Source organism: Plasmodium coatneyi, chromosome 7 (genome assembly GCF_001680005.1).
Source record: "Plasmodium coatneyi strain Hackeri chromosome 7, complete sequence".
NCBI lineage: Eukaryota > Apicomplexa > Aconoidasida > Haemosporida > Plasmodiidae > Plasmodium > Plasmodium coatneyi.
Genome location: NC_033562.1, coordinates 988,646 through 1,015,536, shown reverse-complemented (window position 1 = coordinate 1,015,536; position 26,891 = coordinate 988,646). Strand labels below are relative to the sequence as shown.

General features: G+C 34.4%; 3 protein-coding genes across 3 annotated transcripts; all 3 read left to right on the top strand.

Annotated features, from left to right (window-relative positions):
* Positions 1-4,368: 4,368 nt before the first annotated feature.
* PCOAH_00017730 (Variable surface protein Vir7-like protein) lies at positions 4,369-5,393 on the top strand (the record flags this gene model as incomplete). The annotated part of the gene is made up of 2 exons (XM_020058582.1): positions 4,369-4,380; positions 4,521-5,393. The coding sequence occupies 2 exons, from the start codon at positions 4,369-4,371 to the stop codon at positions 5,391-5,393; spliced, it is 885 nt and encodes a 294-aa protein (XP_019914268.1).
* Positions 5,394-7,978: 2,585 nt separating this feature from the next.
* PCOAH_00017720 (KIR protein) lies at positions 7,979-9,590 on the top strand (the record flags this gene model as incomplete). Its single annotated transcript, XM_020058581.1, has 4 exons — positions 7,979-8,026; positions 8,152-8,961; positions 9,079-9,338; positions 9,482-9,590. The coding sequence occupies 4 exons, from the start codon at positions 7,979-7,981 to the stop codon at positions 9,588-9,590; spliced, it is 1,227 nt and encodes a 408-aa protein (XP_019913989.1).
* A 692-nt stretch (positions 9,591-10,282) lies between these two features.
* PCOAH_00017710 (KIR-like CYIR protein) lies at positions 10,283-11,667 on the top strand (the record flags this gene model as incomplete). The annotated part of the gene is made up of 3 exons (XM_020058580.1): positions 10,283-10,321; positions 10,446-11,207; positions 11,371-11,667. The coding sequence occupies 3 exons, from the start codon at positions 10,283-10,285 to the stop codon at positions 11,665-11,667; spliced, it is 1,098 nt and encodes a 365-aa protein (XP_019914056.1).
* Positions 11,668-26,891: the final 15,224 nt, after the last annotated feature.

The following is a 26,891-nucleotide window of genomic DNA, read 5'->3' as shown; positions in this document are numbered from 1 at the left end:
CACTTCTCCTTCATCCCCTCATTTACATAACACCAAGCATGCATAATTTTGTCTGCATCAACCTCACTAAAGTCCTTCTCCCTCAATACTTTTTCTATGTTTGTCTTCACACCCTCTATATCACTAAGATCACATTTACTTTTATCATCTCCATTATCAAATTTCTGATATAACATTTTTGAAGGTAATTTTTTCAAATGTTCTTCCTGCGAATATCCAGTTGGCAGGGGAAAAAGGAAGAGTGGAATATGTATATAGACAGACTTCTATATTATTCATTTCCCTTTTTTCATTCTTTCCTTCTTTCCTTACTTTTCTTTCTTCTTTCTTTCCTTATTTCCATTTTTCCTTATTCCTTCTTATTCCTTCTTTCCTTGCTCCTCCTTAGACTGTCCTTTCCTTCCTCATTCCTTCTTTCCTTCCTTTTTCCTTCCTTTCTTTTCTTTCCTTCTTATTTCTTCTTATTCCTTCTTTCCTCATTCCTTCTTTCCTCATTCCTTCTTTCCTCATTCCTTATTCATCTATTCCTTCTTTCCTCATTCCTTATTCATCTATTCCTTCCTTCACCAACCACACCTAACAAACCACCTACCACCACCCTAACAACCTTCCTTCCTTCTGAAGAAGGGAATGTTGTTCATTCTTCCACAAGAAGGAATTGTTTCTTCTCCTTCCCCTTTCTCTGTACCTTCCTTCCCTTAGGGAGAAGGTAATGTTGTTCATTTAGGATGTTGTTCAACTAGAATTATTTATTTTTCTTTCTTCATACTTACTGTTAATTCCGTTCCTTCTGTTGAAATGGCGTCGGGGGGGTTGTCCGTTAGTTCTGAGGGGCATGCTTCACTTTCTTCCTTTTCTTTAGACATTGCAGTACATGTTAATTTTAATGGTTTCGCTCTCTGGAAATATCTGTCATATGACTGTATAAATGTTTCACAACATGGATCACTAGTATTACAAATACCAAAAAACTGCGTATATGCTCCTTCAACCTTCTTCAGATAACTATCATACTCACTTCTACATAAATATTTATTGCTTTCCTCATTCACCTGCAAAAGCCTATGGTTATAACCGAAATCGAAAATGTCTTTACTTAGGTCAAACATGGTCTGGCTGCTAGCACGGTATACATTATTGCACTCCAATTTACATTCCAGTTCTCCTAGTAAATTATAAATGTTTGCGATGACTTCCCTCAATGAACTCTTCCAGCGTGCATCCCCTTTCATCAAGTCACCAATCCAGTAGTATAGGAAGTTACAGTATTCATTATAAAATAGTTCATCATCTTTCCTGCCCTGCGCATAACACCAGACATTCAATATCTTATCTATATAATTGCTAATAAATATATAACTCGATAGTTGACTTCTTATACTTCGTGCTTCGTCACAGGCAGGATTATTTACATTCTCCTTAAATACCTCATATACCTTCTGTGAAGGTAATTTATCTAATGGATCGTCCTCCCCCTGAGAGTAAAAACAATGGAATGTATATGTACCTTTGTGTTTCTATTACACTTTGAATAGAATATTATGTGGATGAAGTATTATATATACATCTTAATACACCTTATTTTATGGAAATTAAATAAAGCGTGTATTACCTGCATCACCATGGTCCAAACATATTTTATTCTTGAAATATTCTGTTGTAATATTTCTGCTCTATAATAACTTCATTCTAATATGTGTGCACTTTTCAGTGTATACATATTTCTCCCCGTGGAAGCATACATTCCACACTATTCCTTCCTTCTGCTTAATTTATATTTAATTATAATTGTATAATAAAATTTTCATTCTTTCTGTAGCAGTTACTTTCTATTTCTTAATTATTCTAAAATGTGCATTACTTATCTTTCGATAAATACTACCTAGGTGCAGTAATCCTCCCGCCCCCTCCCCCACAAAAAAAAATTGAAGAGTCGTACGATGGAAAAACATGAAGTGGTAGAGAAATATATATATTCGCCCCCCCACCTCGCTCTTACCCCCGAGATATATTATATAACTTTTTCACTCTTTTTTTTATGTGCACATCGCCTTAGTATTTATGTACTTGTATATATAACGTGTGCCCATATTTCTTTTAGTCCTCAACATAAGTAGTAGCCATATTTTATTATTATACATGAAGGAAATTTACACAACAATGTTTATTATAAATCTCCCCCCTTTTTTTTTTGCCTCCTTCCCCTGCAGTAATAGTGTACTAAATTCCTATTTACACATGTAAAATATTTACCATTTTTTCCCTTCCTACATAGAATATAATTTACGGTAAACATGTGTTATTCATATTATTTATATTACTCGTAGATAAAGTGGTAATTTTTTGTGCACACATATAGAGAAGGAAGATGATGGTATGGTATGTTGGATATGGGATGGTAAGTTAAGGATCAAGTATATTGAGATGGTAACGGTGAGGGTCAGGTGTGTAGCACGCTGAGGAGAGCATGCTTTCCTTACCCCGTTTCATATGCAGGAACGATTCTTAATTCTCCATACAAGAGACCTTAGGTTTATACCCTTTAATCATATCAGCTGTTCATTGTCCCCTATTATATGATTCCCTTTCTTTTTTCCTTTCTTTCCATTTAGAAGAACGCAAAAAGTGTATACAGGAAGGTATAGTTCCTTCCTTCCCTTTCCTTCCTTAGACCATTTCTTTCGTTCCCTCCTCCTTAGACCGTCCTTCATTAGACATCCTTCCTCCTTAGACCGTCCTTCATTAGACATCCTTCCTTAAACCTCCTTCCTTCTTACCTTCCATAGACCCCCCCACCTTCCTCTTGCTTTGACCCTTTCCTTCCTTCTAATCCTAAATGCGAAATCCAAAATCCATCCCCTCCTTCCTTACTCCTTAGACAACCTTCCTTCCAGCTTAGACCATTCCTTTCCTTCCTCCTTAGACCGTCCTTCCACTACCTACCACCCCTACCAACCTTCCTTCCACCAACCACCACCTAACACAACCTTCCTTCCACCACCCCTAACAACCCACCTAACACCAACCACCCTAGCACCCACATAACAACCTTCCTTCCACCCTACCACCCATATCAACCTTCCTTCCATCTTCCACCTAACAACCGATCTACCACCTCTAACACAACCTTCCTTCCACCTGCCACCTAACAACCTTCCTTCCCTTAGGAAGTATCTTCCTTCCACCCTTAACAACATTCCTTCCTTTCTTCCCCCTTAGACCATCCTTTCCTTCCTTAAGGCCCTTCCTTTCCTCCTTAGTCCCTCCTTCCTTTCCTTCCCTCCTTTGACCCTTCCTTTCTTTCCTTCCTTCCTTAGACCCTTCATTTCCTTCCTCTTCCTTAGACCCTTCATTACCTTCCCTCCTCCTTAGACACTTCATTTCCTTCCCTCCTCCTTAGACCACTTCTTCCTTCTAACACCCTTCCTTTCCTTCCTTAGACCCTTCTTTCCTTCCTTAAAACCTTCTTTCCCCTAACAACCTTCCACCTACCAGCACCCTAACAACCTTCCTTTCTTTTAGCGTTCTTTAGATTATGTAAATTATAGGGGAAAAAAGAAAAAAGGAACATGCACTAATTTGCAAAGTATAATGTGCACTTAAAAGGTAAGGGGAGCGAATGATCAAGTAGTGTAATATGCACATCTCTCTCATATGAGTAAGGTATACATAATATATTTTCTTAATGGGTAAAAGAGAAAAAAATATATAAAGGAAGAAAGTTATTTTTATTACACCATCATAAATGTACATGAAAAAAAAAGAAGGAAAGTGGTACACTACAAAATGCTATCGTACAAATATAAACATTTCTCTTCTTATATGTAATTAATGCAAATCCTCTGCAACATATATGATTCCATACAATTTTTTTTTCTTTTCCTTTTTTCTTACATATATTATATGCCCCCCCTTCCACTCCTTTGTACATATGTAATAATAATAAGATCGCGCATGAGGTATAAATAAATAATAATATAACAAAATCGAATATTATGAATAACCCTTATACAAAGTGCAATAATATCATAGGGGTACATGAATAAGGAAGGAATATATATAAAGGACTATGCTCTCTGTACTTTTTTTTTTTTTTTTTTATTCTTACCCTAATTATTTCTACTTTTTGCTTTACTTATATGTGTATACTGATTCTGATACATATGTATTGTATATTGTATCTAATGAAAAATTAAACAATATGTATTATTAAAAGGAAATAAAAATAAAAAATTTTGACATGTGTGATTATAGTCATAAGAAACAAAGTACTCACAAATCTATATGTTTATTTCTTTATAAATGAAGAACGAATTCTAATATGAATTCATTATATACAAAAAAAAATATATATATGCTGCAGGGAAAATGGCCAAGCCGGTAGGGGAGTTTTGTTCTTTTCGTTTCTTTATAACATGAGTAGTTATATATGATGTATTTAATATTCTCTATGTGCAGTAACACACAATAAAATGCAAAGAAATAAGAGTACATATGTATATAACTAATTCCACCTATAGGAGAATGCATGTTTGGATGCATTACCTTCCAGAAAAATATATGCCGCATTTGAACAGAACAATGGTGGCAAACAAACATGTACGGAAATCAGCACCTGGACAACAGAAATAGAAACAATTTTAAATAATAAATTAAAGGGACCATATGATGCAAAGCAGTGTGCTGAAAAAGTTGCGAATGTTTGGTGTTATGTATCTGAGTTGACGTCGAAGGGTGAAGCATGTAAAACAATTTGTGACTTCTTTTATTATTGGCTAGGATGCACATTGGTGGATATACTGAAGTACTCTCATGAATTCCGTGAAATTATGAATCAAATTTATGGAGTATTAGTAAAATTTCCCAATACAGGGAAATGTGAAACTATAAACACTGCTCCTACTACAAGCACTACATTCTTCAAGCCCAGGAAAATAATATTTGATTATCTATATGATTGTAGTATAGTAAATTCCTGTTCAGAGTCTACTGGTCACAATTGCACTAGTGCCTATTCTACATATACCGAGGAAGTTGAGCAAAAGTATAGAATGGTATGTGCAAATTGTGTAATTGAAACCGGTGGTGATCCATGCTGTAGGAAGCTCAAACAGCGAGGTGGAACATCCATTCCCCCAAATCTATCAGATTTAACATGTCCTGAAGTATCCGATTCGGAACCTGTTCAACAACTTTTAGCATGTATAGAGCAACAGCAACAGCAGCAGGAACAACAACAGGAACAGGTACAGTTTGTAGGTCCTGCTTCTGGTGGAAGTGTCGTACCTGCTGCTGTCTCCTCTGCTGTTGGATTAGTAGGATTACCTGCATTGGCATTCTTCTTATATAAGGTACAAAGTACAACTACCCTTTATAAAGTGCAATACCAATAGTATCGTATATATACCTATGTATATATATACGTACATATATGTATGTTTTACATACATATGTAAAGCACATATATATATACCTACATGCTAAATATATACATATATCTATATATCTATATATATATATACATATATACATATGATTCTATTTTCCTTCCCTCTTCTTATTCCCTTCTCACAATTTTTAGTATAATCTCCTACCTTCTTGGTTTAGTAACCAACTTAATAGAAGAAAAAAAAGAACATCTGCCACCAGGCGCAACTTTGATGACGACACATTAACAGAAGACAGTTCAACCATAACAACAATAGGTTCCACAACATTCGATTCAACGATTGCATCTACCTTATATAATGATGAACGACAACCACGATCACCACCCAAACGGCAAAGTAATAATAGACCACAACAAAGAACCAATATTAGTTACCATCCTACATAATGTTATTCTCACCTGCGAAGCACAAAAAAAGTAGAATGTACTACTACCTACTACTACCATTACTGCTACTACTGCCCAACATTATAAGTAGCACATGTAAAACATCGAGTATGGTGCAACATTGGAATGTAACACATTCAATGTAATGTGTTGCACAATTGATATAAAGCGAGGCTATGTCCGCACACACAGTTTATATATATAGTTTATATATATACAGTGTGTGTAAGGGAAAGAAGCAAAATGACATTTCTTTCCTTCTTATTCCGTATTTTTTCTTTCCTTTTATACCTTCTTTCCTTCTTTCTTTCTTCTTCCTTTCATTACCTTCCTTCTTTTCCTTTTTCTCTTTCTTTCTTTCTTTCTTTCTTTCTTTCTCTTTCTTTCTTCTTCTTTCCTTTTCTTTCCTTCCTTCTTTACATCTTTCCTTCTTTCCTTATTTCCTCATTCCTTATTCCTCATCCCTCATTCGTTATTCCTTCTTTCCTTCTTATTCCTTCTTCTTTCCTTCTTTATGGAAGGTAATGTTCCTTTCCTTTCCTTCCTCCTTAGAAATCTCTCCTCCTCCTTAGACCCCTCTCCCTTTTAGGAAGGTTATAGTGGGGGAACACCCTCACTCACCCCCCTTTTATGAAGGGCGCAGGGGAAACTTCCTACCCTTTTTAGGAGGTTCCCTTTTTTTTGTGGTGCTGTGTGTTTGGGTGGGTGTGCGTGGAACTTAACTCTTTTTTTTTTTTGCGAACTATATTATTCTTCCTTCCCTTTAGCCCAACTCCATTATTATTAGGTCTACATATATATATATGTGTGTGTGAATGGGGCGTATAATGATTACATACGTACATATATATATAATCCCCTGAGGGCAGGATGCTCATTATCCATAAATGGCAATGTAAGGAAAGGGCGGTTACAATATAATTGGAGAATTGGTGCGCACAATATTTCCATTCCCTTCGGAATATTAACCACTTTAAATAAGTATTCAAACATAGAGAACAAACTGAAATAAAATTATTCCACAATGTATACCCTATTACTATGTATGGGTATATATATAGAACTTATGTACGTATGAATTTATCATATATGTGCAGAATAATATTTAATCACAAGGGAAAAGGTTAAGCATAAATCATATATAAAAAGGAAAGGAGTCATAGAGCAATATTATAAAAAAGAAAAAAAAAAACGGTAGTATGGTATATTGGAATATACTTAAGTTGGAAAGGAAATAATTAGTTAACGCAAAATCTTCCTTCAAATTAGGGAAGAAAAAGATACAGGGAGGTACGCTAATATGTAAAAATGTAATATGCATTAAAAGGAAAAGGAAAGGGGATGCTCAAATAATATAATGTATATTATATGGGTGAATTACATATATTACACCTGTCGAAGAGTAAAAAGAGAATTATTATTACTAAATGATCATAAGTAGAAGGAGAAATATGCAACATAATATTATTATAGGGTTGTGCACATATTTCTTTCTTTCCAATATAATAATTTCAGCTCCTTGCATTATATTCCTTCATTCGTTTCCTAAATAAGCACACTCCTCATTAAATATGGATAAATATGTGAACTCCCCGGGAGAGTAAGAATACTGAGTACAGAAACTATACAACATATATGTGTGTTAAATGTTTTTAATAATTTATAATAATGCTATAAGTAAAGAAGGAGCCTGAATTAATAATGCATGCTCACAATTTTTATAAAAGAGAAAGCAATTAAATTCCCTTATATACACGTAATTCTTGAGTGTCGTAAGTATTATTGTAACATTTGGAACAATCATCTACAATGAAATAATACAAATTGCAATAATGTACAATGCAATAGGATGTATACAGTGCAAGAAGGTACAAATGCATAGTGCATGTTAAAAATTTTTACCCCCCCCTCCCCCAAAAAAAAAAAATTTATGCGTCCTCTCCCTTTCCCAATATAAAGAATAAGGGGTGAATGGGACATCAACAAAATAAATACCACTCTGAATAAACACAATCCCACATAATCAACACACATTATATAGATATAAACAAACAAAAAATAATAAGTGTATAGAAGCAATGTGCTTAGCATATATGTATGAGCGCATTCTAATACGAATTTGTGCTATATACAGTAAGAAATATGCAGAAAGCATGGGATGCGTCCGAAGGAATACCAGGGATACTGGGGGTAAGATGTTCATCGGAGCGGATGCGTAGTTATTGCCCCTACAATACTTCACTCATACGATAGAAAGAATATAGTAACGCGCAGGTGTATGCGTACATTTTATTTTCCACTAACTACATTTATAGGGAACTAAATTGAGTGATTTGCCTTCAAGGCAGATGTACTATAAATTCGATAGTGTGTATGGTACTTACAAAAGTATCTACAATAACGTCGATACAATAGAAGGGAAGTTAAGAGGGTTTAATTGCATTGATAGCGATATTGAGAAAATTTTGTACGCGTGGTACTATGTGTTCATGAAGGAAAGTGTCATTTCCCCCAAGGATGCACCATGTTATTACCTGTATTATTACATAGGGAATATATTATGGAGCGGTACGGGGGGGAAGGACCTATTTCTCTCACATATGAGGGACTTATATACTGCACTGAAGGGTGATCATTATAATGAGAAGTGCGAACTTATCCACAAGAACGAAATTACCGAAGCCACATTCATCACCAGAAAAAAAATATTCGACTATTCCAAAGACCACGACACCATCAAACAACAAATACTAGATTCTGCGAAGGATAAGTACAAATGCACTGAAACATATTTGAAGTATTTGGAGGACATCCTTACCACTTATGATACAATGAAAGCAAGTTGTCCAGAAAATGGTGCAAGTTCCTCCTCTCCTTCTTATGATGCTGCATATTGTACAGAATTCAATAAAATGTTTAAAGAATATAAGCATGAAGAAATGATGACTTTGAAATCACAATTAGTGAAGCAAGCAAAGTCTGCTTCGGCTGACGCCTCCTCCTTCATGGAATCCTCTGAGGTGAACATTCCTGTTGCTGTGTCCTCCATACTTGGTGTAATGGGATTACCAGCACTTGGTTACTTTATATATAAAGTAATGATCATAATAAAAATATACACATATGTATATATGTATATATGTACATATATGTATATGTATATATGTATATATATATATATATATGGGGTATATATACATACACATATATTTCTTTCCCTTTCTTCCTTCCTTTCTGTTCAGTACACTTCCTTACCTTCTTTGATAAGTAACACCCTTTCCTCTGGTGGTAGAAGCAACCGAAAAAGAAGATCAACAGAACGACCGTTCAACAGGTTTTTAGACGACTCTACAACAGAATATACGACGGACAACTCTACCATAGAATCCGTAGCAGAATCAACAACAACGGATGATTCTACTTTATATAATGATGGAAGGCGCAGGAGAGGCGGAAGGAATAGAAGTAATACAAGGCCGAGGAATGTGGCTTATCAACGTATGTAATATGTTCCCTTCCCCTTCCTTTTCCTTTCTTTTCTTCCTTTCCTTCTTTTATTCCTACTTTTTTTTTTTCATTTTTCTTTTTCTTTTTTATATCTATTTTTTTTTCTTGCTTTTTTCCCTTTCTTTCTTTATTCCTTAGAGGAGGAAAAAAAAAAAAAAGGAAAGTATACTATTACTATGAAACCATCATAAATAAAAATGCAAACAAAAGGGATGAGATTTACGATAGAAGAGAAGTGTTATTATAGAAATTCGATTCTTCCCCCATTCATTCTAATATTTCCTTTTGATTAATATAATTCTTTGTATAGTGTACACCCCCTTCCTTTTCATTTATTTTATAAATGTGTTCTCCTTACTGAGTATGTATGAATATACAATTTTTTGAGAGCCAAAAATACTCTATATATGTGAACATACATATATATATATATTAACAGTATTTAATAATTACCCCTTTGAAAAATAACAATAGAGCATGGATCAATGTTACTGCTTAAAATTTCAGCCAACCGAAAAATTGTCCTTCCTAGGTAAGTAAACATTGAAGCGCATGTAAATAATGATATAGGGGATCCAATAGTCACCTGTAACACAGTAATATAGTATTCACGGGTGAGGGATATATATGCGAAATCCACTTTTTCGCCTTTACTCTGCCATGATAATACATTCCCCCATATTTGTGCGCTAATTATTTACACAATAATTGGATGCACATGCATATATATATATAGCATTATCAATGCCTACAAAATTGGAAGGTGTATACTGCTAAATAAAATAAGTACTTGACATATGTATGTACACTCATTAACTACATTCCCTTATAAATCATTCGAAAAATTAAACCATGTGCTCATTTCAATAAATATGAGCATAAGGAACGCACTTCAATATAAATTTTTATTCTGTATGGGAAATACAGTGCAGTAAAACAATGACACCACCACCAGGAGAGGCAGAATCAGCACTAAGGGTAATTCCGTCCTTTTAGAAAGTACATACATATGGTACATATATATATATATATGCATATATATGTATATAGGTACATATATATGTATATATGTGTACACCTTCCTACTAATGACATTCTATAGCCGGAAGATATGGAACAATTACCTTCCTATGGACAATTTTACAAGAAGTTTGATACAGGCCGCACAGGTTGTGAGGCAGAACCTTGGGTCCAAGGCTTGAAGGACACTGTAGATGGGCATCATTCCACTATTGAAGTACATATGGATAAGATTGTAGGAGCATGGTGCTGCATGTCTAAAATGCCAGAAGGCAACAACCTAAACTATAATGAACGTTGTAATTTTTTATATTATTGGATTGGGGACTTCCTATTCGGGGAATTAGGGGATGATGCTGAAATAGTCATGGACCTCCTAAATTCGATCTGTAAATATATAAAGAGTACGTATCCGAAGGAGAAGGACAAAGTTATTTGTGAAACTATCGACAAAGACAAATTCAAACGTAGAAAATTAATTTTCGATTATTGGCATGACTACACTACATTAAAGGGCCTTATAAGTAAAAGTGGTGACAATTGTACTAGTAAATATGGTATTTATCTTGGAACAGTGGAACAGGCCTATAGTGGAATCCAAAAATTCTGTCAGAGTAACCAGACTGATCCATACTGTTCCGAATTCAACAAACAGTGCAATCAGTATTGTACCAATGGAAAACTAAATTTAAAATGTCCTTCAGCATATACGGAACAGCAGGAGGACACTACATTGAAAGCTGTTACCTCACCTACAGCTAATTCAATAGGTACCACCGCCGCTGCCATACCTTCCGCACTAGCTACATTAGCATTACCAGCGGCTGCTTTCTTCTTATATAAGGTAGTAGTACATACAATTACCACTATATATTTGAAATATGTATATATACTTATGTATAGACACCATATGCATATATATGTCAACATATGTATATATAAATATATATATATGTGTGCATACTCCCCCCCTTTTTTTTTCTTTTTTCCTTCCCTTGCTTTATTAGTACAATCTCCTACCTTCCTGGATAAGTAACCAATTTAATGGAGGCAGTAATAAAAGGAGAGGGAAAAGATCCGCCATCAGACACAACTTCGACACTTCCACGGATGACAATTCCACACTGTATTCAACAGAAACAGGTTCAACACCGGACACTTCTACACATTATTCAACAGACTTGTCCACAACAGAAACAGACAATTCTACCATATATGGTGAACAACCCTCCGGAAGACATAGGACAGAACAGCAGCAACAACATCAGCGAGGGCAAAGAACCAATATACGTTATCATCCCTAGGTAAAAAAAGGTTTCCCACCTTCCTTTTCCTTATATTATTAATAATGAACATTTGCTAATGTAATTTAAAAGAAAGCAAAAAAAATATATATATATATATATATATATATATACAAATAGAGACCATTCGCACATATTAAACGGGGAGGAAAAGTGGTGCTCATTACAAATTTAAAAAAAGTGTTGCTATAAAAAAAAAAAAAAAAATGCGATGCAATAGTTTTTAAAACAAACATTACCATATTCATAAGTTATACAGGGACGTCATACACACACATACAAAAATGAGCATTCTACGCACATATACACAAACAAAAAGAGAGAAGGAGAGAGTTGTCCTATGTAAACAAAAATAGTGCACGGGAAATTCATGATAATACTACCATATAATGTACAACATTGTTCATAAAGAATGAGGAAGAACAACTTTATTATTTCCTACTCCTCAGGTGTCCTATTTCTGCAGTTCTCTTTTCCTGAGGCATTGTTCTATGTTCCTTTAATGAACAATGTTTTCTATTGTATGTTATTCCTTTAATGGACAAATTTTGTATTGTTTGTTGCTATTTAGTGCACAGTTTTGTATTTTTCGTTGTCTATTTAGTGCAGTTTTGTAGGTTGATGTTTTTTTCAATACAACGAATCCATGTTTTTGAACGATAAAACCATATCAGTATTCCAAAATAAATTAATCCTATGATTGCAGAAATGGTGAGGATGCCCACGAGTAGCATAATTTGACCTAAGTCATACTGACTACCATTACCCAAAATGAAGAACGTGGCAGTAGGGTACACATAAGATACAAGTAATGGATAGAAAATTGAATTGACTAATATAAAAATTAACCAGGATTTAGTACTCATCTTACAACATCTGAACTTACTGAAGGGTATTTTAAATGCGCACCCTGCTTTTTTCTTCTGTGTTTTATTTTTTGCTCTGTTCTCTTCGCTTGCTTCATTTTTTAATTGCATTTTAGAGCAGATTTTTTTACAAATATCATCAAACTTGTTGCTTCCGCAGGAAGGTGTACTACAACTCTCAGAAAACTCATTCAGTGTTTGCTCTTCCATATTAGTCCCACCCGCTAATGATCTACTAATTCTTACATCTAAGGTGCCATATTGGCTTGTTCCTCTTCCACAATTTTTTGATGATGTGCTTATAGCAGTCACCTAAAAAAAAGAAAAAGGTGATAGGGCGAAGGAAGGTTGTTAGGGGTGGTTGGTGGTAGGTGGGTTGTTAGGTGGTAGGTTGGTAGGTGGGTTGTTAGGTCGGTGTTGGTAGGTGGGTTGTTAGGTGGTAGGGTTGTTATGTGGATTGATGGTGGTAGGTGGGGTGTTACGAGTGGTGGTTGGTGGAAGGAAGGTTGTTAGATGGATGGTGGAAAAATTTTTTTCCTTTCCTTTTCTACTTTTTTTTTTTTTCAATGTTTAGTGAAAATAGCGTAATAATTTATTATAATAATTATTATGCGCAAATTTTTTAGAACGTGTAACATTTGCTCCTATCTCTTACATGACGTGGATATTGCGTCCAACAGCAAAGTAGCAAGATGAATAGGAGGTATTTTGTAGGAAAGGGTGCCATTTTGCTGATTTTGCTTGCTTTTATTTTATTTTTTAATGTAAAAAAAAGTATAAAATAAAAATTTTCTTTTTCTAATTTATATTAATAGGTTGTACGATTCATTTTTTTCTTTTTTTCTTTTTTTTTTTTAATGTGAAATGCGTATTACATTGTTTGTCTGCGCATATGATTGAATGTTTAATTATAAGTGTGTTACATATAATTTTTTAATTAGAAATAATTAGAATGTATAATAGTACATACATATAGAAAAATATATATCTTAATTCAAAATAATGGAGAATGTTGATTTTAATTGCACATAATTATATTATGTTTTTTCAAAAAAAATAATTAATGTGATTAGTATTTTTTCTTTCTCTATATAGAAAAAAAGAAAATAATAATGTGAGCATTTTGTCATTGTATGTCGCACGTTCGAATGGTGTAGTAAGAGATAATTATCTATATTTCGAGCAAATGAAATGTTACGTATGTGCATGTTTGCTTGCTCAAATTTTTTATTTGCTCCTCTCCTATTTTAGATATAAAGGGTGAAAAAAAAAAAAATGAAGGAGCAATGAGTCGGCCTTTCTTCTTTTTTTTTGTGCATGTGTTGGAAGGAAGGGAATGGAATGTTGATAGGGTGTGGAATGTTTTTATTTTTCCCTTCCTTCCTTCAGGTGTATAACGTTGCGTTGTGTTGTGTGCATGTGTTTGCATATGTTTATGCCCTCAAAAAAAAATTTTTTTTTTTTTTTTTTTTTTGTTAAAAAGGAGGAACTTATCTAACATAAGGAACAGAATATAACGTAGAATGTTCTGTAGAATCATCATCCTCCTCCTTTGAGTCAGATTCTGAATTTATTGTTGAGGCAAATGGAGAACTATCTTCATTTTCCATATTTAACCTGCGTACTAATGATCTTTTTATTCTTCTATTATTGCTTCCACCTCCTCCAAAAGTATTGCGTAAGTCGGAAAATGTAGAAGTATACTAAAAAAGAAAAAAAAAGGGAAAAGGGTTAAAATATGTGCACAGAATATATATATATGTACACATTACTACTCACATTTTAAGCATTCATTTTTTTTTTTAAATTCCATTTTTTTTCTTTTACATTCATTTTACATTAGCATTTATTTTAAACATTTATTCTATGCACTTTTTCTTAAATAGACAGAAAATATGAATAAATGTTATTAGGCATATTCCTGTGTTAAGTGTTCTTACCTTATAAAGGAAGAGAGCAAGTGCTGGTAATGCTACTGCTGCCCCAGCAGCAGCACCACCACCAATAGTGGTACTGTCCATTCCTTCAGAGGAAACAAGAGAAGCTGGCGATACTGCCGTTCCTGCTGGTGGTACCTCAGGTTTTTTTGGAGGGGCCACTGGAACTTTTTTCTCTGGAACAACTTCCTTTGGTGCTTCAGGAACTTTAGCAGGTGGTGCTTCTGCTTTTTTTCCTTGGTTCTGAGCACCCTCTGCTTTTTTACCTTGCGTACTACCGTGCTCATCTAAGGAGTGTGTAAGGAAGAGGGGGAAGGGGGTAGGTATAAAGAGTAACACTTCTAAGGAAACGAAGGTAAAGTATAACTATAGCAGGTTTAAAGAGTAACTTCCTAAGATGAGGGGGAATCAAAAATAACTTCACTTAGGAGGTAGTTTTATTCTGTGCTTACCTACTCTAGGTGATTCAGTTTCCGCACGTGCGACGGTTGTTGGGCATGATATCCGTTCCGGTGCTTTAAATTCTCCCTCATTCAATTTCTCCCTATCAAAATTTTGACAATATTTATCATTGCCAATTCGTCGGCAAGTTGAACTTAATGTTGTATATATTTCTTGGGCGTTTTGCAAGGACTTCTCGTATTCTGCACTGCATAGATAATTATTATATTTCGGGTCATTCTTCAATTTATTATAGTCGTAATAATAGTCGAACAACGCTTTAGCCTGCGGGAACCTGTCTTTGATAATATTAGGGTATATATTAGTACATGCACAGTTATACATGGAATCCTTTAGCTTATCATAAATTGGCCCCATAACCATTGAGATGGGGCTTCCTCCCTTACTGTTTTCCTTATTTATTTTATCACCTAACCAATAAAAAAAGAAGCTATAACGGTCACTACTGGACAAAGTAGCGAACTCTTCCCCCCCTGTCCCCCTACACGTTACACAGTAGTTCTGCACAATTTTATTGGACAGGTCATTATCATAAATTCTGTATGTCTGTAATGAATTTTTCAGTTGTGTTTCCAGTGCTCTATTGTTGCCTTTGCTTCCGTTGAGTATACAACTTGTTTGCCTTACTCCTTGGTCTAATGCATCGTATATTTTTTGTGAAGGTAATTTACTGGAGTCGGCGACCCCCTAAAAGTATAATAAAGAAAAAGTAGAACATGTGTAGTTGGGTGTTTTCCACATATGTGTACGTTCCTTACATTTTTATTATTATTACATTGCGTGTAGAGTACTGTTCTAATGTTATTTATATATTTTGAATAGAAAGTAACCAACCTGTGGTGTTGTTGATGCTGGTGGTTTAAGGCACGTTAATTTTTCTGGTGCCTTATATTCCTTCTCCTTAGGGTTTTCTTTAAATTTTTCACAATATGATTCTCCACCCTTGGTTCTGCAAATTCCTTCTAGCTGTTCATATGTTGAATGGGCTGTTTGGAAGGGGGCACTACATTTTTCATCATTATTGCAATAATCAGTACAGTGTGCCCCATTGTGTAATTTACTATAGTTATAGTACCAATCAAATAGTATTTTAGCCTGTGGAAACCTGTCTTTGTCAATATTATCGTATATCTTAGTACAATTACATGTACCATCGAATTCCGTCAGCTTCTTATAAATTGCGTTCATAACCATTGAGAATTGTCCGTCGCTCTTCCATTCTGCCTCTCTTACCTTATCACCTAACCAATAATAAAAAAAATAGTACCCCTCCTCATTGGACAAACTATCATGTAAATTTCCGTTACATGCTAAACAGTAGTTTTTTATAATTTGACTGATCCAACTCCATTTTTGCCCTTGGTATGATTGTAATGTATTTTTCATCGCCGTTTCCGCTTTACCCTGGTTCCACTCCTTGTTCCCGAGTGTACAACTTTTTCTTCCATTTTCGAGTTCAGCATATATTTCTACTGAGGGTAATGTAACTGTATCCCCCTCTTCCTTCCTCTAAAGAAATGTAGAATTGAAATATGTGTGTATATATGTTCGAACACATTACTTCCTACTATATGATATACATGCGGGATATATGTATATATGTGTGTACACATACATATATACTACTTTCTGTATATATACACATTTTTAATAATGGAATGAACTTTGTATTATTCCCTTTTTACCATTGTTTATGTGTACATATTCCTTATATATGATAAGAATTTTATATATTAAAATATGTTCATGTGCTCATGTAGTTTGGAAATACATATCAGAGTTCAAATTACTTTATGATGATTATGAAATGTGTAAGTATTGAAATTTTTATTCTTCCTTTCCCCTCACAATACGCAATGTTTAATTTTTCAAAAAATAATAATCCACCATCCACATGCATTGAAATCATCATGCACATAATTAAAATAAAAATGGCAATGAACACACAGAACTGTAACAAAGTAGAAAAAAAATAAAGAACGAGCTCTACTCCCCTCCTCCCCCCCCTATACTACTTTCTCCTTCATTACATATTACTGAATTCTGCACGATTCCGTATAAGTATATGCTGCAATACACACATTATTCTCTTGCATTCATGATCATTCAACAATAATGATTCCCTCCTTTTATATTTCTCAGTTGACTACACTACAAATGAACTTATTCAAACATCAGGTGTGTATATCATATTATATAAGCACACCCCTTCCCTTTTTGTGCACATTCGTCTATATGCTCAGGGAAGAGTGCACATTTACAGAAAAAATAAGAGGAGTGCAGTACAAATATATATGCTAATGTTCTGTTCAAAAGAGAGAGTGAAAATTCTGTTTCTGTTGGTGTACGCACATCCCATGTAGTGGTAGTAGTAGTAGTTTGTTGGGAAGGGAAGGGAACTTCCCTTCCCTTACTACCCCCCACCCCCCCTTCCTGCTTCTTTCATTTGCTGTAATAATAATTTTCACCTTCTTTTTCTTTTTTATTCCCTTTTTACCCCTTTCCCTATATAATTACACTATAAACAGTGTAAACAGAATATATATATTATATTACCTGAGTTTTCTTCCACATTCCTTTTTTTTAATCTATGTGCGCATTACAGAATTCATTTTACACCTATTATTCCCTTTCATATGCAATATAAGTGCTTCAATTAAAATGCAGAGTGCATAATAAGAAGGGGAAGGCTTGTTAGGGTGGTGGTTGGTGGGTTGTTAGGTGTTTTAGAATAAAGGTTGTTAGGGGTGGAAGGATGGAACGAAGGTTGTGTTAGAGGTGGTAAGGTGGAAGGGTTCTTAGGGATGGTAGGCTGATGGAAGGCAGGCAAATTGCACAATTTCATAGTGGGATCGACTTTTCCACTGTACCATATTGAACCATGGTGCTCACTTCCTATTATTGTGTACATACATTGATTCTGTGGTGCTACTCCATATTATATGTCTTCATAAGAACAACTCCTTATAGGATAATCCATAGAAGAGGAGAAATTCTCTAACGGAGCACTGTACAAATATGGAGTAGTTCATTCCCGAATGTATACTGCATTCGGGAATGTATAGTACATACCCTAATGTATAGCACATTCGGGGTATGTATATATATTTGTAAACACACCCCCATATTTGGTACACTTTTCTATGCACATATTTTCAATAATTACATTGTATTTTGGCTTAATAATATATATAGAAGGGACCACATTATATTATTCTGCTCCTCCCACACAAAACCACTATATAGCATTCTCCCCGATGGGTGTCCGCACACTTCCTTACTTATAAGAATAATAATACAAGAAGGGGGGAAGAACTATATGTGGCATATGCACACATATATTCTTCTATTAATGGTCTATGAATGCACATGTAATGGAAGGGAACTTCCACCCCACCACCACCATCTATGAATAAACACCAAAATATATGTGTGTATATATTGCCATTCCCACCAACCCTAATGGATGAATGAACACTGTTATTGTGTACAATTCTTAAGTTCATTTCTGTCCTATATAGAGTGTCCAAATCATGGAAGACAACACCTCTGCGCCAATGGGGATGTTGCCAAATTCCACTATTACGTTAGAATTACCCATACCTTAACGACTAAAAGTAAGTATAAATCAGTCTGATAGTAAGTGATATGGGTTCTAAAATTTGGGTGTACCTTCCACGATAGTGTAGAAACAGACCCCCCCCCTTCCCTCTGTACACTATTAGAATACATATAAACGTGGGCAGTATTCCCCTAAAAACACCCCTTCCTGCATTTGTCCCGGGAACTGTGATATGTATATGCACTACCATTGATGTATACATCCTTATTTCCTTTAGGTCGTTCGTCCTGCGCCTTCACTATATGAGTCCTACTCGTCATATGGTTGAAGGAAAAGTATTAACAACCTGCAGTAGTCCATGACTGTAAACGTAATAATTGAACAACTTTCACCTGTCTTCCCCCTTTCAGTCATTCCATGGGGCGCCATTGAAACGGGTTAAAATATATCTGTGTCCATTCCTGCCATAATTCTATACTTACAAAGTAGGTCCACATAAAATATTGTGTACACGTAATATTAACACATACATTCCCCCTATTTACATCTCCTGCAAGGAGAGTGTTAAACAGTTGTGAAAGGTGTGCATACTTTTTTTCGCGCACATATTGCCGTTTCCCTGTTTACTTTTTTACTTAGAATGAAAGCCTCCTTCGTTCTTGCATAAACAGGAGAAAATTAAATTTAGCAGCAGATTATTCTTAGTGTACAACTATTTGAATAATATGACAACAGAAGGGAACTACGACCTTTTCATTCGACAAAAAAAGCGTCGAAACGAATTATACATAAATGTACTTTTTTTTTTTTTTTTTTATAAAATTATAAGAGAACAAGGGATTCTACTAAATCTATTTAAATCCATCCTATAACATTTGAACCCTGTCATGCAGCTTAATTCACCTTCCTCTGGGGATATTGCTCATTTACAAATTTTCATTATTAATTATTATATATAATAGGAAAACTGTGAAAGGGATCTCTCTTTGCACATTTATTCTATTCATATTCATAAGTTATGAATTTTTTAAGGGGCTTAAATTGTGATAATGAGGACAAAATATGTAAAAACCTAGCTAGTATGCGCGCATGCACCCACACAGAGTGTGTGATCAATTTCCATATTTCCACGGTCGTAATGAACATTTATTGCAAAAATGGAAAAAACAATATTAGAACAGTTCGAAGGCGCGCACATTTGTGTGCTCAGCACAATTTACTCGAAATTCTGTTTACTAAAAATCTCCTGATTGAAAATCGGATCGTCCGTCAGTTACGCACAGAATCAATCAAACGTAAATTGTAAAGTCCGAATAATGTTCAAAGGGGGGAACATAATATAAGGGGCACATGTAGTTCGTACAATATCCCAAAAGTTGTAACGCGATGCTTCTAAGTTTGTTGTGTTTTCCTCTGCTATATGTGTGTGTGAAAGTGCAAACGCACGGCTAGTGAAATTCGCATACATATGTGCTCATACACATATGCACATGTGCATTCTTTTCTTTTTTTTTCAGTTCAATTTTATGTACAAACATTTGTTAATTTTTTCTGTTTGTTCATTTTAAGTTACTTTTATTTTTTTTAAATTACTTACAATTTTGTTCTTGTTTTTGTTTGCTGCTTTTTTTTTTTTTTTTTTTTAAATATACAGAAAACATACGTATGTACGTGTGTGTGTACAAATGACAATCCCTCTTGAGTAATTATATACAGTGAGACTGTAATTTGTGTGCTATTAACACTGAAGGCAAGCTTCTGTTGTCCACCCCCTTTCTCACAATTTCACTTTTTATCATTTGCATTTTTTACGCGCATGAATATTTTTGTCCATGTGGGGTGTACAGTTAGCAGTTTGTTGTTGATTTTTATGGATCGCGATGTTCGCCGTGTTCGCGGTGTATGTCGCCGTTCATGGCGATTTATGCCAAGTCAGCCTTATTCCTTTCATGCGTCGTTACGACAAATTGCCGGGGTGGCGCGGAGGAATTTTTGGTGACAGGGCACACTATTTTATTCCCCCACTTTTTTTTTTTTACTTTTCTTCATCTGTACAATTGGGCAGCTTCACAGGTTGTTTTACGCTATTTAATTTAGAACAACTGTTTTTTTTACTTTTTTTCTTTTTCTTTGTTTTCTTTTCTTTTTCCTTTTTTACAGTTAGGTGACACGCGCACAGGGAGTGCGAAAATTTTATTCTTTAGGAAAATTGGGCAACGAAGTTTGTTCTTCCGTTGCTGTGTCTGCATGGGTATGTGTTTTTTATACGGAAACTGAGAAGGAGCAATTTTAAGAATGTTCCATTCAAGAAAAAAAGTAGTACACATATCTGCATGAATACATTTTATAGAAAGAAGAAGTAGTCCATACATAATGTATCAATATACTGATCACACAGTGTGTAAAAGATATATATTACACATATATGGCATATGGAAGGTCATAAGTTCTAGATATGTAAGTATATATATATATATATGTTGGTATATATATATGTATGTGTATGTATATATATGAGTATTTGTACACACTCAAACCCCTAATAATAATAATGAATGAACAATATTAAATATAAACAATGAACAGCACAATACATATATATACACAACATATATATGTACACAAAGCATATGTGTATATATTAAAAGAAAATAAATAGTACTATCATTTTAAATAGAACACTAGGATGAATTGCACAAATATAGGAGTAAACCCTATCATACATATTACTACGAAACATCATAATAGGTCGATTTGATGAGTATATATAAAATCACAATATAACATCAAAAGTTCCCACCTAAAAGGGGAATAATTATGTACTCATCCTAATTTTTAAAATCTTCTATATTTGTCATTTCTTGAGAGAATATTATATTTCAACATTTTATCTAACATTTTTGATTTTTTCCTTCGATAATAGAATCGGAATAGCACAAAGGAAAGGATAACTCCTATGCTCAGTGTAACTATCACAAAGGATGTGCTAAATAAAGCTGGGTTGGTGAATGTCAATAAACTGGTAAAACCACCGCCGTTGAGCAACGATACTATATAAAAAACAAAAAGAGCCAAAGCAGGGAGGACCCATTTTTTATTCGTACGCACAGTGTGTGTCAGTGCATCAAAAAATCCTCTACGCCTGAATCCTATTCTTCCCTCATGTGCTTTTTTCCCCATGTATGTTGACATATCTATTTCAATCTTGGAATTTAATTTCTTGTACATTTCAACCAGCGCGGTGTTCCTACGGGGACGTGTACTGAAAATACCATAAAGTTCATTCCCTGGCCATCCTTTATGCATGTAATAGCGAATTTCATCATCATCTCGCTCCTCAAAAAGAGTGTCTACACTTCCACAATTTGTGGACAGGTTATCAACTTCCTCTTTGTTAGAATAAAAATTATGCAAGTTAAGGGACTCATATGATTGGTCAAAGTTATCACGATGCTTCATTCCTTTAGGTTTTTCTTTTAAACTATTCATAGAACTGTCCATGGAACTGCCCATAGCAGTGCTACTGTTTGTGGAACATAGTGAATTAACACTATCCATAGAGCTGCTTCTTGTAGATAGGGAATTAGAACTACCATTGTATTTTGTTGCACCTAAGCGGTTCTTCAAAGAGGTGTAGTATGAAAGATCATCATCCGGTGCGTGCCTTCCATTTTTGCCATTTATGGTAGCATTTAATCGGTTAAATAATTCCCTATCGTTCTTACTCAATAATGGACCGTTCATTTTTTTTTCCGTTAAAATGTGGTTGTTCTGTTGTTGTGTTTGTTGTGGTGATGTTGTTTCTACATAAGTTTGCTCACCTATTAATGATCTACTAATCCGCACAGCGGAAGTGTTGAATTGGTTAGCTCCTGATTTGCTACTCCATGATGTGCCCAATTCAGTTACCTAACATGGAGGAAGGGAGTATATGCAGAATTTATGGAAAATGAAATGATATAAAGCGTAGAGATTAAAAAAAAAAGAAAAGAAGGGGACTTTTTAATTTTTAGTCAGAAGAATAAATTGTAATCTTAAGAAATGTCTCAAATTTTTTGAACATAGTTGCTATTATTATACATTTTTTCGGTATTGCCAAGAGGAAAGGGCTAATATGAGTATTGGAAGTTTTGTTAAAGATATCATTTTGTTCTTCTGTTTTTGTTCATGCCTCTAGCGTAAAGAAGGTTCGAAATTGTGACATGCCTTTCGTTTATATATATTTGTGTAGATTATACGATTATTTTTTTTCTGTTCATAGGAAGTGCTAATGTAATCATTTGCGTATGTAGCGTACTTTTTTGTTCTATGCTTTGTGAATTGTACCTCAAAAGAGGAAGTAATTAAAATGCATAATAACATATATAAAAAAATGTCACAATATAAGATGAAAAACACATATTTTATTAAATATTACATTCCTTAAAAAATAATATTGAAGTTTTTAGTATTGTGAAGGGACGCTAGATATTTTTCAGTTATATGGCACTTCTAGCTGTGGAATAATGCAAATTATGTATTTCAAAAAAAAAAAAAATACATATGCACTAATAATTTATTTTTTTATTTTGGATATAATAATGAAGGATAGAATAGTGATCGAGAAATTATATTAAATATATTTTGCATGTGGTTGGAAGGATGATAATTTGTTTTTTTGTAAGTGGTATAGCGTGTTGTTATAGGTTCAAGGTATAAAAAAAATGTTTCTCCTTTTCTATATTCAATGTCGGTAAAAAAGATATTATTATTTAAAAAATATTCTAAAAAAAAATTTCCTTATAGAACCATCCTTTTTTTTCTTTTAACAATATGCAACAAAATATTATTATTATTCACTTTAATCTTACTTAGATTTATGCATTCTTTTATGAAATTAATATATATTCTATGTTTTGTCCAAAAAAAATATATATATTCCTTTAAAAGTTGTGACTTCATTTAAGAGCAAAAGGGAAGAGGAAAAAAAAGAAAAAATTAAAATACTATATAAAACATAATTCAAAAATAAACAATAATTATATGCAATATCCATATTTCTAAGTGTATTCATATTTGAATAGTTCTAAAATCCTCTGCGCAAGGAATTACTTTTAATTATACTACTATGCAATGGAAATTTATCTGGTGGCAGACATTTTTTTTAGAGTAATCACGTGAATCTGTGAAACCAAAAAAAAAACATTCATAGGAGCAGTTCGAGAATGTGATCCTTCCCTACTTTAGACCCCTCCCCTTCCTTCCTTAGACACTTACCTCCCTTCCCTTCCTTAGACCTCCTTTCCTTCATCCACCTTAGACCCTTCCTTTCCTTCCTCTTCCTTAGACCTTTCTTTTCCTTCCTCTTCCTTAGACCTTTCCTTTCCTTCCTCTTCCTTAGACCTTTCCTTTCCTTCCTCTTCCTTAGATCTTTCCTTTCCTTCCTTAGACCCTCCTTCATTCCACCTCTAACAACACTATCCTTCCGACCCTAACAGCCTTTCTTCCGTCCTTAGACAACTTTCCTTCCACCTACCACTCCTAACAACCTTCCTTCCAGCTACCACCCCTAACAACCCTCCTTCCAGCTACCACCCCTAACAACCCTCCTTCCAGCTACCACCCCTAACAACCCACCTACCATCTAACAATACACCTACCACCACCCTACCACTCACCTAACAATCATCCTTCCTTCTCCTTAGATCCTTTATTCCCATAACAGCTGTAATAGTTCGATCACTACTGGAGGCTACCATAGTTTTGGGAAAAAAGAATTACATACCACTCCTAATTAATAGAAGGAACATATTACATATTTTGATAACCTATATTACTTGACTTCTGTCTCTGTTGTTGCCCACTTCTTGTTCTGTTGGATGCTGTTGCAGTAGTTGTAGTGTATATAGAAGAATCATCTGCTGAACCAAGTGTGGAACTTATGGCTGATGTTTCTGTTAAATCTTCCGTTAATGTGTCAAAGTTTCTCCTTACAGCTGTTCTTTTTTTCCTTCCTTTAAATTGGTTACCAAAGCGAGAAGGTAGGAGATTGTACTAAGAAAGGGATGGAAATGAGAAGGGATGGAAATACATACATACGTATGTGCATATGTGCTTACATATGTACATAGATATATGTAGATGTATATATGTGGTACATATATATATGGGGTATATATATATATATTTTTTTTCTAATCGTAGGGGGAATAATTGTTATAAATATAATTACTTTATATAAAAAGAAAGCGACGATTGTTGGTAATCCTACTGCTATGGTGCCTAGTGCAGAGGATATGGCAGTGGGGGAAGTTGTACCTACGGTCCCTGAGGGACCTGCTGCAGATTTAGGACCGTGTTCTGTTTCAGCGGTGGAAGATAATGCAGTATTTACTGAAGACAACTGTTCCAAACAGGAACGAAGTTTTGCCTCATCCTCTCCTTCGACTGGTGGAGGGGGGTCCCCCCCTCCCGCAGCCTTATTTATCAGTTTTGATGGTTCTGGAATATTGTTACCATCATTTCGTTTGAAGTTCTTCTTCCAGAATTCTGTACAGAACTTATCATTGCTCTCACCAACAGGACAACTTGCTTCTACTGGTCCATAAGCATTTTGAACTTCCTTTAGGTAAGTGGCATATTCTCCATTACAAGAATTACCACTCTTCTGTATATGCGCCTTTATTGTTTTATAATCATAGTAGTAATCGAATATTGTTTTTCTCTGTTCAAAGAGTAACTTGTCTACAGTGTTGTCCAAAGCTCCGCAGGTGCAATTACCACCCAGGCCCTTTAATTTATTACAGATTTTCTGCATAATAGTCTTAAATTTACTAGGCTCCTTTAGAATGTTAGATAATATACTTCCCAAGGAATAATAGAAATAATCACAAATTTTTATGCAGGACGGATTCGCCGACTTCATGATAGATATAAGACACCGGGCCTTGGTAATTCTCATTGTATAATCTGCACCTTTATATTCCCATAAGTCCTTCAATTGAATTTCCAAAATCTTCTCTATTTCATCTGCCCATTCAATGATGACATCATCTTGATTTTTGCCATTCTTCTTGCACTTTTGATATATTTTTCTGGAGGGTAATTGATCCACACTGCACTCTTCCTCCTATTAATGTGGAATTGATGACCAAAAAAGAAGGGGGGGGGATGTGCATATAAATGTATGTAATCATTACATTTTTGCATTTTATTGTGGGTTATGCATAAAATATTGTGCATATAATGTATAATTGTTCGTGTTGGAAGAAGGAAGAAGAAGGAGGGAGGAGAAGAATGAACCCCTTACCGCTGTTTTTACCATTGTTCATATGTGTACAATGTTTCATATGATCAATTCATGTTGGAAATTATTCATATATTCATGCATATATATGTGCAGAGTAGAATGAATGTGTGAGGGCACTTTGTTTGTTTGTTCTGGTAATGATTATGAAAAAGTACATATATGTCAAATTTTTTTAATTTTTTTACTTCCCCCAGAATTGTACACATTCTACGTTTCTTCAAACAATGACAATAAACTATGTGCACATGTATGGTATCGTTATGCACATAGATAATATTATATATACTTCATATATATATAATTGTTTATATAATAAAAGAGGAATGAGCCCTTACTATTCTTGTCATTGTTCATATGTGTACATATTTATAAATGATAAATTTATTTTAGGACTTTTTTAGAATTGTTTAAATATTTATACACAGCACATATGTGGAATTTTCATCATTGTTGTACAAAGATTATTCATGAATAATACATTTTTATTTTTTCTTTTTTTTTTCGGTTATACATACACATATATTTCTCCATTCCTCAATTCTTTAATTACCGGTAGCACATTAGATATATGTCCCCAAATTTTCATGCACGTGAAGAACGCGGAAATAGCAGGAGTTGAGGGAACGTTCATAAAGTGAAGTAAAGGAGGAGGACCAAATTCTTTTTATATGCTTCCCGTTTTTGCCTATGTGATATATTATTCGGAATTGGTGTCACGCATAATTTACTCATAATATTACACTGGTTATTTATTTTATGAATATATTACACATATTGGAGCAAAAATTTTTTTAACAAAATTGTTCGTATGTACTACTAAGTAGTCCTTGCCCCTTCATTTGACGGATTCTGAAAAATTAATGACGAACACAGTGTACTTTGCATACAGAGTATTTCTTTCCTCCTTTTATGGAAGTGTGCACCTTCATCCTTATGCAGTAAAAGGAGTGTGTACTTGTACAAGGAATGAATGAAAAAGGATATAATACGGGAATACATATTAATTATATATAGGAAGAGAAGTATATGCATATACTTTTGTAAGAGTACTCCTCGTAATGTACTACACCTTCCCCTCCTTTCCGCTTATTGTTGTGGATTAATCATAT